Source organism: Corythoichthys intestinalis, chromosome 8, assembly GCF_030265065.1.
Source record: "Corythoichthys intestinalis isolate RoL2023-P3 chromosome 8, ASM3026506v1, whole genome shotgun sequence".
Classification (NCBI taxonomy): Eukaryota; Metazoa; Chordata; class Actinopteri; order Syngnathiformes; family Syngnathidae; genus Corythoichthys; species Corythoichthys intestinalis.
Genome location: NC_080402.1, coordinates 5,813,565 through 5,830,088, shown reverse-complemented (window position 1 = coordinate 5,830,088; position 16,524 = coordinate 5,813,565). Strand labels below are relative to the sequence as shown.

General features: G+C 37.7%; 1 protein-coding gene across 2 annotated transcripts in view; it reads right to left on the bottom strand.

The window, feature by feature from the left end:
- coro2aa (coronin 2Aa) overlaps positions 1-16,524 on the bottom strand; it is a 76,202-nt gene that overhangs the window by 14,172 nt on the left and 45,506 nt on the right. For both annotated transcript variants that reach the window (XM_057843423.1, XM_057843424.1), the window contains exons 2-6: positions 9,273-9,473; positions 7,424-7,540; positions 2,139-2,288; positions 1,893-2,072; positions 1,706-1,822 (exon numbers count right to left, since the gene is read on the bottom strand). In XM_057843423.1, the coding sequence (XP_057699406.1) occupies positions 1,706-1,822; positions 1,893-2,072; positions 2,139-2,288; positions 7,424-7,540; positions 9,273-9,473 (765 nt within the window). The remainder of the gene's footprint in view (positions 1-1,705; positions 1,823-1,892; positions 2,073-2,138; positions 2,289-7,423; positions 7,541-9,272; positions 9,474-16,524) is intronic.

Below are 16,524 nucleotides of genomic sequence, written 5' to 3'. Positions count from 1 at the left end.
AGGCATCACTACTGCTTCATAAATCTGGATTATGAGTGTTTTTTAGGAATTGTTTTGGTGATGTCAGGCTGGAAAACACGTCACCCTCTCGCAAATGGACGCAAAATAAGGTCAAAAGACTAATAATTACTTTGTGTATTATTATGTCAATATGTTGTAATGTGGAAGTCAATCATGAAAAGTGCCCCAGTAAAATTTAACTGTTCTCTCAACCCACATGCGTTGTCTGTCTGGGCGGTAAAACCTGAAAGGTGAACGCAACTGAAAAGAAAGTTTGGCTGGCTTGACCACGGTGTTAGAAAACCCAGCTCACTTCAGACTGCAAACAGACTATGACATTGGGATTGCTGCGTAAAAGGGTTTATTGAACGCACAAAAAAACACGCAATCGCAAAAAGGGAGACCATAGACTTCATAATGATACTGACGAATCAGATTCGACCTTCACTGCGACATGCCTTCAAGTAGGGTGCCATCCCGCAATCCGCTTCAGTTATTCGCAATCGGTCGCAGCGACACATGCAGCAATCCAACGCCGGATTTATGTTGAAAAAGTACGAAAGCTGTACCGCATACAAACAGGAAGGATTGTCTCAGGAGTCATTTGTTCGAGGATTCAAGGTAATTATTAGGGTTGTTCCAATCATGTTTTTTTGCTCCCGATCCGATCCCGATCGTTTTAGTTTGAGTTTCTGTCGATCCCGATATTTCCCGATCCGATTGCTTTTTTTTTTTTTGCTCCCGATTCAATTCCAATCATTCCCGATAATTTTTCCCGATCATATACATTTTGGCAATGCATTAAGAAAAAAATGAATAAAACTCAGACGAATATATACATTCAACATACGGTACATAAGTACTGTATTTGTTTATTATGACAATAAATCCTCAAGATGGCATTTACATTATTAACATTCGTTCTGTGAGAGGGATCCACGGATAGAAAGTAATTCTGAAAGGATAAATGTGACTTTGTATATTGTGACTAAATATTGCCATCTAGTGTATTTGTTGAGCTTTCAGTAAATGATACTGTAGCCATTTAACTGTTCTGCCCAAATGCATGATGGGAAGTGCAACCGTGACTGTGCGTAGTGGCACCAATTGATATATCTTCTCTGCGTTGGGAAGTAACATGGGGTGTTAAGGAAAAGATCAACCACTACTGTTCTTCCCCAAATTGCTTCCCACGATATTTCTAATTGTTGAGAGAGGGATTTTAAGACTTTAGCCAGTTAAAAAGAGGCTCCAAAGACTGCCAAAATTCTCTCAACTCAATTAACGCTGCCTGTTAGCTCTATATATAGGTAAAACGGCACCACTATAGATTGAACGCGACAATGCGTGAGTGGGTTGTGCAGCGCATGTGTAAATTGGATTAAATATTTTAACGTGATTAATTAAAAAAAAATTAATTACCGCCGTTTACGCGATAAATTTGATAGCCCTACTTTAAGCCAAAACTAAAGACTCTGGATGAATGTAAGACATTTTGTCTGTAACATTAAATACAATTAGAAAACGATTTAATTCAAAAATATATATATATTAAAAAAAGGCATGTCCGATATTTTTTTGCCGATTCCGATACTTTGAAAATTTTAGTATAATGAAGTAGGCAAACTCGCCTTTATAGAATTTAAGAAAAATGGCATGGAAAAATACATGAAAACACAAAACAAGGAATGACAGCGTTTCTTACCAGATCCCAAAGCGCGACCTGTCTATCGTTCCATCTGGACGTTCCCGAAGTGAGCAGCTTGTTGACGTTGTCCAGAATCACGACCTTACTGGACTTGTGCGTCTTACAGCTGGCTTCCTGACAACGATCGTTTACGTTTTAACCCCGCGACGGACCGCCGAAAGCTCGGAAAGAACCATGCGGTTACCTGCAGCAGCGTCCCCGAACGCGGCTCCATGAGTCGCACCTTCCTGTCCTTGCAGGTGGTGGCCATGAGGCTGGCGTCGGCGTTGAAGGACATGGACAGCACCACGTCGGCGTGGTGGCCGATGGTCCGCACGGGATTCTTGATCACCTGCTCCGGGCAGTCCAGGTTCCAGATCATCACCTTGAAGCGGAAGGAAAGCGCGCTTAGAGTGGAGCCGATTGGAAACACGGGCGCGGGACTCGTTACCTTGTAATCGTACGCTGTGCTAAAGAGAATGTTGTTGGCGGTGGGATGCCACTCGATGAGGCCCACCCGCCGACTGTGGCCCTGCAGCTCCTTCCAGGGCACCGTCATGTTCTTGAAGAGGCCGTGAGGAGGGATCTCCCACACTTTCACCTGCACAAACAGAAACATCAGCACATACTACAACGACTGTAGTGCTGTGGCTGCAACACATGCTATCTGCTGCTAGCCTATTGCTAATTAGTACGTGTAGGGTAGCACAATTATGTTAAATTTTGACTATAATTCTGTGTTTTGCATTACACCTGAGCAGTGTTGGGCACGTTACTTTAAAAAAGTAATTCGTTATAGTTACTCACTACTTCTTCCAAAAAGTAACTGAGTTAGTAACTGAATTACTCTATAGTAAAAGTAACTAGTAACCAGGGAAAGTAACAAGTTCCGTTACTTTAAAAAGAAGTTGTTGTATGTCAAAGAATTTGAAATTTTCTGAGCAGTATTCCAGTCAGTTGAATAGAGAAGAACCGACAGGTAGTTATGTTATAGAACCTTGTAATCTTTATTGCACCTCACCAGCAACAGATTTATCCTACACTTGAAGTGCAACAAAAATAAACAGATTTGAATTGCTTACCACAGATGTCGACAAAAGCTTTGCCCCGGGACATAAATTACACTTTACATGCACGTTCCTTCCTTTAATTTCAACTTGAAATAGAGTTTATTAGAGATGATCGGAATGCCGATCGATCGGGTCCGATCACGTCATTTTCAAAGTATCGGAATCGGCAAAAAAATATCGGCCATGCTTTTTTTTAATATATATATATATTTTTTAATTAAATCGTTTTTCTAATTGTATTTAACGTTACAGACATAATATGTTACACTTATCCAGAGTCTTTACTTTAGGCTTAAGGTAGGGTTATCAAATTTATCCCGATAACGGCGGTAACTAATATTTTCAAAAATGTATCACGTTAATGCATGCGCTGCACGACCCACTCACGCATTGTCGCGCTCAATCTGTAATGGCGCTGTTTTACCTATATAGAGAGATAAAAGGCAGTGTAAAATGAGTAGAGTGAATTTTCGCAGCCTTTAGAGCCTTTTTTTAAATGGCTAAAGCCTTACAATCACTCTCCCTCCGATTAGAAATATCATGGGAAGCAATGTGGGGAAGCAAGGTAACAATTGATCTTATTCTTAACACCTTATGTTATTTCCCAACGCAGAGAAGATATATGAATTGGTAGCACTACGCACAGTCATGGTTCCGCTTCCCATCATGCATTTGGGCATGGCTACAGTATCATTTACTGAAAGCTCAACGAATACACTAGATGGCAATATTTTGTCACAATATACAAAGTCACAAGCCTTTCTAGCCGTGGATCCCTCTCACAGAAAGAATGTTAATAATGTAAATGCCATCTTGAGGATTTATTGTCATAAAAAACAAATACAGTACTTATGTACTTTATGTTGAATGTATATATTCATCCTAGTTTTACTCATTTTTTTTCTTAATGCATTGCCAAAATGTAGATGATCGGGAAAATTATCGGGAATGATTGAATTGAATCGGGAGCAAAAAAAAAAAAAAAAGCGATCGGATCGGGAAAGATCGGGATCGGCAGATACTCAAACTAAACGATCGGGATTGGATCGGGAGCAAAAAAACATGATCGGAACAATCCTAGTGTTTATATCTCCACCTAGTAAAGGACAAGTTTTCCTCTAAATGCTCTGCCATCATATCCCTCTGCATCTGTTTTGCGTGTGTTTGTTTGCCGCACGCGCTGTTGCGGTTTGTGTGTGAAAACACCGGCTCTGGAGTACGTGCGCCATTAGGCTCGAGCGTTTACGTCACAGAATGGGGAATCACGTGAGATCTGATAACAACGCAGCCATATTGAAAGCAGGTCTGGCTCGCGGAACATTAAACTTTCACTTGCCAATTCGAAAAAGAGACAAACTCGTTACTAAGGCGAAGAACAGATATGTGATCAAACTTAAGGATGTGAACAATGTTGACCCTTACGAGCAGGGCCGGCCCAGGCCATTTGGGGGCCCTGAGCAAAATAATGCAAAGGGGCCCATATTTTTGGCCCACCATTTCCTGTGAAACCCATACATGCGATCCAACCCATACGTCCATATTTTGTATATTAATCAGATATTGTTACACTGCATACTTCAAACTTCTCACCCCAAATGATTGTCAGTACTTACAGTAGATAGCGCCAAACCTTTTTCTAAAAGAGGAAAGAAAGAGGTTAAGGAAGAATTTTTATTTTTTTAAGCTTGTAATCAAGTATCAAAACTCACAAAATTCAAATAAAGCAAACTGTAGTAAACAAAATAGAATATAAATTAAACAATTGCCAGATTGGGGCCCTCCTAGTGGTCAGGGGCCCTAAGCAGCTGCATAGTCTGCGTATAGGCTGGGCCGGCCCTGCTTACGAGCAAGCCGAAGACAAATGGAGTTAAGATGTGGAAGGGCTTCCCATACTTCACAGTGGGTACGAGGTGCTTTTCAGCATGCACATCTTTTGTTGCACGCCAGACCCACTTAGAGTGTTTGTTGCCAAAAAGCTCAATCTTGGTCTCATCTGACCAAAGCTTTGCACCTCATACCCACTGTGAAGTATGAGGGTGGGTCAGTGATGCTGTGGGGCTGTTTCGCTTCCAAAAGGCCCTGGGAACCTTGTTAGGGTGCATGGCATCATGAATGCTTTGAAATACCAGGACATTTGAAATCAAAATCTGTTGCCCTCTGCCCGAAAGCTGAAGATGGGTCGTCACTAGGTCTTTCAGCAAGACAATGACCCTAAACATATGGCCAAATCTACACAGAAATTGTTCACCAGACACAAAATCAAGCTTGTGAAACATTATAAGAGAAGATTAGGTGCTGTTTTGTTGGCAAAAGGGGGTTGTACAAAGTATTAACACCAGAGGTGCTAATAATTGTGACACACATTATTTGATGTCAAATAATTATTTCTTTATGTGGGATTTTTTCCCCACTGAATAAATGCACTTGTATTGAAGGTTGGATTTTTCCTCTTTTTTTCCATTAAGGTCCCATATTATTTCAATAAAAAAAAATAATATTAGAAGCTAAAAAACATATCTTAACCAGGGGTGCCAATAATTATGGAGGGCACTGTATATTCTAGGAGTGTGACAAAATATTGAAATGTATTGTGTGTTATATTGTCTATACGCTCTTGCCAAGAATCGAGATATCGCTTTAAAAAGGTGTCAATGTTTAAGAAAAAAAAAAAAAAAAAAAGGAACCAACAAGTTGCTACCAAAATGTTCCACGATAATAGTGTCTCAGTTAACTCTATGGCTGCCATTCACAGCGCTCGACGAAAGTGTTAAATACAACTGAACTGTACTTGGATGGTGTTTTAATTGCGCCCTACTAGAGGGAGCCAAACATTTCAACAAATTGCACAGTATTTTCTTATTCTTGCCTGTTAATGTATTTTGTCAATGCACGTTTCGTGAGCACCGTTCACTAATATCATTGGGTACCATTCAAGGTGATAGACATCTAGTGCTGCAACGATTAATCGATTAACTCGAGTATTCGATTAGAAAAAAATATTCGAATTAAATTTTGTTGCTTCGAGTATTCGATTAATTAAAGTGGTGTTGTAATGGTTTATTTTGAAAGTGTTTGCATTTAGTTTTATTGAATAGGGTGGATACACTGCCTTTTGGTCTGCCTCTTTTCACATGGCTCAATCCAACTGCTCCCTGTTAAGACCGACATAAGGTAAGTTTTTGTTTGAGCTAATGTTTTTTTAATGCCTTCGTAATTTGGTTTCTAAGTATATTTAGCTGTTTTTTGTGGGAATATGTGCTTGAAAGATTTTTTTAAGAGCACTCTAAAAAAAGTTAGCATTGTATAGCATTTAAGGTAGCGGACTTTGCAAGTTAGAAAATTGTTCTTTTGTTGTACTTAGATTACATTAATGTATTTTGCTGGCTCGAGTATTCGTTTAAGTAGTGGCGTTGTGATGGTCTGTTTTGAAAGTGTTTGCATTTAGTTTGATTGATTTGAGTGGATACACTGCCCTTTAGTGGAAACAGTGAATATGACATAACTCATTTAACATGGCTGAATACAGCTGCTCCCTGTTAAGACCAACATAAGCTAAGTTTTTGTTTGAACTAATGTTTTTTAGTGCATTCATAATTTAGTTTATTGGTATATTTAGCCGTTTTCTGTGGGAATATGTATCTGAACTATTTGTTAAGAGCATTGTAAAAAAAAAAAAAAAAAAAAAAGCATTTATAGCATTTAAGCTAGCGGACCTTTTTCTATGTAAGTTGGCCAATTGTTCTTTTGTTGTACATAGATCCTCATAAAAAAAAAAAAAAAAAAACGTTTTGAGGCTCAGCTCAAGTATTTTTCATGTTCCTTATCCGATTACTCGATTATTCGAACTAAATAGTCCATCAATTAATCGACTACTAAAAAATTCAATAGCTGCAGCCCTATAGACATACAAGCAAATAATACAGTGCCCTCCATAATTATTGGCACTCCTGAAAAAGATGTGTTTTTTAGCTTCTAATATTTTTTTAAAAAATTCAAATAATATGGGACCTTCATGGAAAAAAAAGAGAAAAACCCAACCTTCAATACAAGTGCGTTTATTTAGAGGGGGAAAAATCCCACATAAAGAAATAATTATTTGACATCAAATAATGTGTGTCACAATTATTAGCACCCCTGGTGTTAATATTTTGTACAACCCCCTTTTGCCAACAAAACAAGGTCTGGGGACTGAGATGGCCATGGGAGGAGCTTGCTTTTGTGTCTGGTCAACCATTTCTGTGTAGATTTGGCCATATGTTTAGGGTCATTGTCTTGCTGAAACACCCAGTGACGACCCATCTTCAGCTTTCGGGCAGAGGGCAACAGATTTTGATTGAAAATGTCCTGGTATTTCAAAGTATTCATGATGCCATGCACCCTAACAAGGTTCCCAGGGCCTTTGGAAGCGAAACCAGGGGTTCCAATAATTATGGAGGGCACTGTATTTCTAACTGGAAAATGATTTTGCAATTAGAATGAAAGCGAACCAGCGATAAGAGAAAACGCAATGATTTGTTCCTGAGGAATGCGTGGGATGCCTCCTGGTTCCTCTTGAAAGCTTTTTCTGCGAGGCACCAGAAATGATCTCGCCTCTACTCCCTCGTATTTAAGAGAATGACGTCTCGATAGAGCGCGAGTATATGCGTAGGTGTGCGCTATTTCAAACCGTGGAGTCCTCGGAGCAGGAAGCGATGCAGTAGTCATTGAAGGGGTTCCATTTCACGTCCAGAACGTTGCCACGGTGGCCCGACACTCGCGGGTGGTGAGGGTCCACTTTACCCGTCTGGGGAATCATGATAATGTTGCCATTAGAGCATTTGCATTATGTGTGCTAACAAGATTCATCGACAATTAATTGATTGTAAAATGATTCAATTTGAAATTGCAAATGTTCTCTTGTTTATTTTCATTTACTTACATTTACACAACAAATAAATATTGGAGAGAAAAAAAAGTGAAATGATAATTTTTTAAAATTGATCTAATTACGAAAATTAGTTTTTCATTTATTTTAAGCATTCATTTACGGTTTTGATTTACATTTTTTAATTTAAAAAGGGAGAAAGTAGTAAATATTGTCTTTGAATCTAGTTTATAATTTTGTATTTTTTGACCTAAAATTGTTTTATTTATTTTTATTTACATTAACACAAGAAACAAAAAGTTGAAAGTCAAATTAAAATAAAATGAAAAACAAATATATAGCAATATAGGGAAATATATAGCAAATATATATTTTTTAATTTACATTAACACTAGACACAAAAATCAAGAGAAAAAATCATTATTTTTAATTTTATTTAATTATTTATCAATCAGAGGGAGGGAAAAATACGTATTTTTAAAAAATGTTGAAATTATTAGTTATTCTTTTATATTTATTTTCAGGTTTCATTTACATTTTTTAATAAAAAAAAAAAACAAAAACAAATAATCTCTCTCAATCTAGGTTTTAATTTTTTAATTAAAAAAATGTAAAATATACAGTATAGAAAATGATCTTATTTTTTAAAATTTTATTTACTTATATTTACTACATTTACAACCTAAAATTAAAAAGAAAAAGATTTTCTAATTGTTAATCATTTATTTTCAATCTTTTAGCTTTTTATTGATTTTTTATAGATAAATAAAAAAAGAGAAAACACGTAAATAATTTTCATTCTAGGTTTTAATTTTTTTGATTAAAAAAAGTAAAATAATATATCGAAAATACTCTTATTTTTCATTTTTTATTGAATCCTATTTATTGCATTTACAACCTAGAATATTTTTTTTCAAAAATATTTGAGTTTCTAATTTTTATTAATTTATTTTCAATCTTTTAGTTTTTTATTGATTTTTTAAAACAAAAAAAGAGAAAAACAGTAAATAATTTTCATTCTAGGTTTTAATTTTTTTTATTAAAAAAAAGTAAAACAATATATAGAAAATACTCTTATTTTTCATTTTTTATTGAATCCTATTTACTACATTTACAACCTAGAATTTTTTTTCAAATAATTGATTTTCTAATTTTTATTAATTTATTTTCCAGTTTTCAATCTTTTATCTTTTTTTTTTTTTTTTTTTTTTTAAATTACAGTAAAAAAACATAAATCTAGTTTGTATTTTTATAGTCAAAAAATAAAGGAAAAAAACACTAGATTCTATTTTTGTTTGTTTGTTTATTTATTAATTTAATTCAAATAAAAATGGGGAAAAAGACAGTAAGCAGGAAATTTTTAAAAAATAAATTTTGGGGCTTCATGATATTTTGTGTTATGGAATATTACATGATATTAAATTTAAAATTTAAAAAAAAAAAAAGTTTAAAACAATAGCTATTTCTTGATTTCTGTAGTCCTACAGGACTACAGAAACTGCATTCAAATTTAACCTGAGCTAGAAATGAAGTCGATGCCCATGATTCACAATCCCTGGCCGCATGCACAAAACGATGCGATGGGCCCGATCCCGCCCTCGGACCTTAAATTTGACACCTGCAATGCAATCAGATGAACGAATAAACTCACGTGATGGAGCGAGATGACCAGGAAAGCCCCGCCCCCCGCACACTCTGTGATGACGGCGAGGAATCGAGGGTTGACAGCGCAGAAGTTGTTGTCCTGGACGCTGCGGGTGATGGGCACGCCGTCGTAGCAGCTCTCCTTGGTCGCCGCTTTGCCGTACACGTGCCGGAACTTGGAGCTGCGGTACTGAGGACGCCATGACATCTGAGGGATGACAAACAGGAAGATGCTCTATTTATAGGGTGAAAGAAACCAAAGATGCGGATACAGGAATGCTGTATTGCAGCAAGCGTTGCGCCTATACCATTTTTTGGCTTCTGTATGATACAGTGGGGCAAATAAGTATTTAGTCAACCACTAATTGTGCAAGTTCTCCCACTTGAAAATATTAGAGAGGCCTGTAATTGTCAACATAGGTAAACCTCAACCATGAGAGACAGAATGTGGAAAAAAAAAACCGAAAATCACATTGTTTGATTTTTAAAGAATTTATTTGCAAATCATGTTGGAAAATAAGTATTTGGTCAAGAACAAAAGTTCATCTCAATACTTTGCTATGTACCCTTTGTTGGCAATAACAGAGGCCAAATGTTTTCTGTAACTCTTCACAAGCTTTTCACACACTGTTGCTGGTATTTTGACCCATTCCTCCATGCAGATCTCCTCTAGAGCAGTGATGTTTTGAAGCTGTCGTTGGGCAACACAGACGTTCATCTCCCTCCGCAGATTTTCTATGGGGTTGAGATAAGCCACTCCAGGACCTTGAAATGCTTCTTACGAAGCCACTCCTTTGTTGCTCTGGCTGTGTGTTTGGGATCTTGTCATGTTGAAAGACCCAACCACGTCTCATCTTCAATGCCCTTGCTGATGGAAGGAGATTTTCACTCAAAATCTCTCGATACATGGCCCCACTCATTCTTTCCTTTACACAGATCAGTCGTCCTGGTCCCTTTGCAGAAAAACAACCCCCAAGCATGATGTTTCCACTCCCATGCTTCACAGTGGGTATGGTGTTCTTCGGATGCAATTCAGTATTCTTTCTCCTCCAAACACGAGAACCTGTGTTTCTACCAAAAAGTTCTATTTTGGTTTAATCCGACCATAACACATTCTCCCAGTCCTCTTCTGGATCATCCAAATGCTCTCAAGCGACCCGCAGACGGGCCTGGAAGTGTACTGGCTTCAGCAGGGGGACACGTCAGGCAGTGCAGGATTTGAGTCCCTGGCGGCGCATTGTGTTACTGATAGTAGCCTCTGTTACTGTGGTCCTAGCTCTCCGTAGGTCATTCACTAGATCCCCCTGTGTGGTTCTGGGATTTTTGCTCACCGTTCTTGTTATCATTTTGACGCCACGGGGTGAGATCTTGCATGGAGCCCCAGATCGAGGGGGATTAACAGTGGTCTTGTATGTCTTCCATTTTCTCATAATTGCTCCCACAGTTGATTTCTTTACACCAAGCATTTTACCTCTTGCAGATTCAGTCTTCCTAGCCTGGTGCAGGTCTACAATTTTGTCTCTGGTGTCCTTCGACAGCTTTTTGGTCTTGGCCATAGTGGAGTTTGGAGTATGACTGACTGACATTGTGGACAGGTGTCTTTTATACAGATAATGAGGTAAAACAGGTTCCATTAATACAGGTAACAAGTGGAGCCTCGTTAGACCTCTTTGATAGCCAGAAATCTTGCTTGTTTGTAGGTGACCAAATATTTATTTTCCACTCTAATTTGGAAATAAATTCTTTAAAAATCAAACAATGTGATTTTCTGTTTTTTTCCCCCACATTCTGTCTCTCTTGGTTGAGGTTTACCAATATTGACAATTACAGGCCTCTCTAATCTTTTCAAGTAGGAGAACTTGCACAATTGGTGGTTGACTAAATACTTATTTGCCCCACTGTAGGTGCTTCCAGGAGTTCACGCACAATACAGAAAGTCTCGGAGTCTCATCTACGTCGTGCTGAATCCATTTTTGGAGATTCCATGGGTTCCTCTGGTTTGATTTTGCAGTTTAAACTTTGTCAACACACTGCTTACTACAACCACACTTCATGTTGTTCTGTCTAAGCCGGAAGCTCGGAGCAGAAGTTATCAAAGATTGAGCCACCCATGTTTCGCTCAGGGAACGTAGCTATTGAGTACGTCGGCAGGGAGATGGAACTCGGGAGAAAAATCCACAGATAGGCATTTGAAGTTACTGAATGTACTTCTGGTTTAAGACAATTTTAGATGAACTGTGAGAGAGACTTCTCTGCAATGAACAGAGTAAGACATTTGGTCAACTGTACAATGCAATAATATGTTTGTTTTTTTCCACAATGCTCTTAACAAATCATTCAAAAACATATACCCAAAAACTCAAACTCATGAGCTCAAAAACTTAGCTTTAGTTGGTCTTAACAGGGAGCAGCTGGATTCAGCCGTTTTAAATGAGTTGTTATTTTCACTGTCGCCGCTAGAGGGAAGTGCATCCACAGAAATCACCAAATCAATAAAACTAAATGCAGACACTTTCAAAACACACCATTACAACGCCACTTTAATTAAACAAATACTCAAAGCAGCAAAATTTGATTCGAAGCTTTTTTTGTAATCGAATTACTCCAGTTAATCGACTAATCGCTGCTGCGCTAAAGATAACATCCGACTCCTACTGTGAATTCCAAATTTATAGACAAGGTATAGACAAGGATTAACTGGTTCCTCCCACTTTCTATTCATTTTTTAACTGAGCGGTTCCCTTCAGCCTACATAATATATTTTTCATGTGGCATTTATGGTTTTGCGACAAATTCAATCAGTCAGCCACTGTTAAAGCAGACAAAGGCCAGTCCTGACAAGACATTTCCAAGAACACAAATACAGCATCTAGTCTTGGGGCGTGGCCTCCCCCCATCCACTATAGTCAATGCATAAGTGAGTCTGGTCCACTGGGACTGGGGCTCTCCAGCCAGCAGGACTGCTTGCCGGCTGCATGCTCATTACTTATGAATTAAGGGCGGAGTAGCTTTTGATGGACAAGACGTTGACATTAAGCAGCTGCTTACACGGAAACCTAAGTCTTGAAAGGGAGAAACCGGTCAAACCATGCCTTACATTTCCCCTCCTGCGCTGTTACTTAATGATTTCTTGTAGTGTTTCACCGATACGGCATTAAAATTTGGCGGAGTTGGCGAGTAATAAGAAATAACGTGCCGATGCTGTGCAATACGTACTCTTTGAAGAGGTCATTTCCAACTTCCTTAACCCAAAGAACCGCCAGTTACAAACACTGCTTTAGAAGAAGCAGCACTTCCAAGATAACCATCGATTATGAATGCTGGGAAAACTGCGGGAAAAATAAGAAGTGTTTGCGTTGAATGTGCTCATTTAGTAGTCATATTTTTTATGTATGGGCCAACACTTTAAATGGTAGTTAAATGAGTATGTTCAACGTAAAAGGTTTATGAATACTGACATGAGCATCTATAAAGATGTTAGCATTTTTAGACGGTGGAAACAGTAGGCTAGCGAACTTGTGTCCTTGGCTAGTGTAAGTGATTAGCACATAAGGTAAGCTAATGTGCTAAATTGATACTTAATTAGGGTAGGGTGACCATATTTTGATTTCCAAAAAAGAGGACACTCAGCCCGGCCTCAAGATACTTGAATTTTACTCGAAGTTCACTCAAAGATGTTATATCACTATAATACAGTATATTTAAAGAGCATACGACACCAGAAAAAAAGTCTTAAATGGCATTATTATGTGAATTAGAATCATATTTTGAGACGATTCGACCATATACAACAATTTAGCAAAGCGCAGATGACGAGAAATTAGTCTTTTAATCTGCCGGTTAGCCACGCCTACAATTATAGGGCTTTAGCGTCCCCAACAGGTGGATGACGTCAGCGGTAGACTAGGCTCATTGGTTTTACTATTCAGCCCATTGAGGGGGAATTGTTCAGAACGAGGAAAATGAGACGAAGAGAGCTGCAAAATGTCATTGTTTCAGTCTCTCTACTCCCAATATTTTTACAGGATATTCTTTTTATCCAAGTATTTTCCCCAATAGCTATATAAATGGCTTGAGAAGGACCAGTCAGCCCGTCGAGGGGGAACTATTCACAATGAGGAAAACGCGACGAAGAGAGCGGCAAAATGTCATTGTTTCTGTCTCTTTACTTCAATATTTTTACAGGATATTCTTTTTACCCAAGTACTTTCCCCAATTGCTAAATAAATGGCATGGTCATGACAAATAACTTGTGCTAAATGGAATATAAAATAATAAAAATCCATTTATTCAAGACGACATGGCAAAATTACTCCATAATGGTCAAAACAGTCGACTTTACCTTTACTGTCACACCTGCCGAACGATATTTTATGACACCTAAATCGGACATATGTCATTTCCCTTCCCCGGCTTCGGAGAATGTAAACAGACCAGAAGGAGTGACAGCTAGCCGACATGCTAACCCGAACCGAGGGATGTTTCAAAGTCTTCGAAGTGGAAAATCACACATAACTAGCCTGGATTATTTGACATGACGACCCGGTTGTCGAGTTTCTTTGCGGATCGGCAAACCGCCCGGCGGAGAGCAATTTACAGTTCGTTCCCTGGAGGAGGGTGGCTGGAATTGTTGTGTAGCTAACGTGCTAACAGCTAACTGCTAATTAGCGTGAGGATAGCTTTTTACATGCCTATCAATGATCAAACGTAAGTAGTCCTTTATTTAAAGGAATTTTATAGTGTTTACTTTGTAATCACTGTATTCGTATTTGACATAATACAAAACAAGATGTTTACTCACTTCCTTGTAAGTCCAATGGTCCCACAGTAAATATCCACGGTGAATGGGAACCTTTTGAAACTCCAAAAAGGCGCATACGCCTCTCCCGCATACAGAATGATTTTTCTGCAGCCGTTTGGCTGGCGTGATGCAAAAAATAAAAGTATTAATCCGCAAAATCAGCTGAATCCTTCGTCCTCATACACAACAGTACACTGTAGCGTGAAGAGGACGTCTTCTACCGTACACGTCACAGCGCCCTCCTCCTCAATGCGAGACCGAAGCCGGAAGTCACTCATTTTCCTGGCGCGGGATTCAAAAAACTAAATAAATATAGCGATCGCTTCCACACACATCCAAGCGGTCCATATCATTCAGGAGCATAAAATACCACATGTATTATGAACTAAACATGCTTTTTCGTGTCACAAGCACTTTAAAGTGTGCCCCCTCACTCTGGATGGAAAAATGCAGTTTGAAAAAAAATAAAATAAATAATGACTTAAAAAACATAAACATATATATATATATGTTTTTATGAATTTATAAAACCTGCATGGACCACCAGGATACTACGTGAAAGTAGGACTTGTCCGGGCAAAAGAGGACAAGTCCGGGCGGGTTTCATAAATTTATAAAAATTATAAATTCATACAAATGTCCAGTTTTTCTGATTTTTCACGGGACCAATTTGAAGAGAATCCCTCCGGCCGCTGGGTAGCAGCAGTTGACATGGCTCCTACTAGAAGGGAGGGAAGAAGTCGTTCCTCTTGTTTTTGTTGGCAGTTCACCCCTATCATTAGGCATTACCGCCATCTATTGGGTTGATGATTTGGCCACAACGCCTGCCCAATTGTTAAGTTTTTTACGATAAATACGTATATAATGGCAACTGTTGACTTCTGTCGGAGCCTTGACTGTAAAATCCCGTTTGGTGTCGCATCGTTGCGCTGCCGATGATTATAAACTTTTGTAGCAAAGTTTGATTTTTGCCTCAGCTAGCTATCAGTAAGCTAAACCACGCTAGGCATTATGGGAAACGTAGTTTTGAACTGCTACGTTGGGAAACATGCTGGTTGAATAGTTTATCAGTTTATTTCGGTTATTGTTTGTGTGCAATCTAGAACATTGAATGAGTATATCAATTGAATGGGAATAACAATTTGTCAAGGGCAATTGTCGTGATAGTAATTTATAAGTCTACTGTGTGTATGTGTATTGACTGGACTATATTTCCATGGGTCTGCATTATATTATATATATATATATATATACAGTATATGTATTTTTTTTTTGGTCATTATTTTATATTTTTTTTCAAACTGCATTTTTCCATCCAGAGTGAGGGGGCACACTTTAAATATATTAAAGTGATATAGGCATCTTTGAGTGAACTTCGAGTAAAATTCAAGTATGTTGAGGCTGGGCTGAGTGTCCTCTTTTTTGGAAATCAAAATATAGTCACCCTAACGTAATTCAAGAAACAAAAAAAACATTTGAGGAGATTCTAAATCCAAAGAAGTTCATTCTGTTATTTCATATACGCCAACCTCGGTCGAAGGTTTATGAAACATTGCTAATTAGTGTCATACTTAACATTTCAGATGTGTATGGGTTTAAAGTGCCTGTGACACGATAAAAAAATGTTAATAGCATTATTATGTGAATTAAAATTATATTTTGAGACGATTCGACTATATTAGGGCTGTAGCTATCGATTATTTTAGTAGTCGATTAATCGATGAACTAGTTAGTTCGAATAATCGAGTAATCGGATAAGGAACATGAAAAATTAAAATACCTGAGCTGAGCCTTAAATGGTATAAAAAAATAAATGCGGATCTAAGTACAACAAAAGAACAATTGGCTAACTTGCATGGCAAAAGTCCGCTAGCTTAAATGCTATAAAATGCCAACTTTTTTTTACGATGCTCTTAACAATCATCTTGTTGATTTATTGTTATAATAAACAAATACAGTACTTATGTACCGTATGTTGAATGTATATATCCATCTTGTTTCTTATCTTTCCATTCCAACAATATTTTACAGAAAAATATGGCATATTTTATAGATGGTTTGAATTGCGATTAATTGCGATTAATTACAATTAATTACCATTAAATAATTTTTAAGCTGTAATTAACTCAATTAAAAATTTTAATCGCTTGACAGCCCTAGTATTTTTGTGTCACAGGCACTTGTGTGTATGTGTGTGTATGTCATACACATTAATGTGACTGTTTTACAGTGAGTTCATAATATCTTTAATTAAATATAAACCCAATAATACATGTGATTGCATCACAAAGTGTTAGTAATATTGTGAAATGGACACCCCGGAACAAGCGGAAGATGATGGATAGAAGTTTAATTGGATTTCATATGTATCTACGAACTTTTAATATTCTCTATTTACAACGAAAAAAATCGCATGGAAAACAAAAATTCAGTGCACTGCCTGACAAAGAAAAGCAGG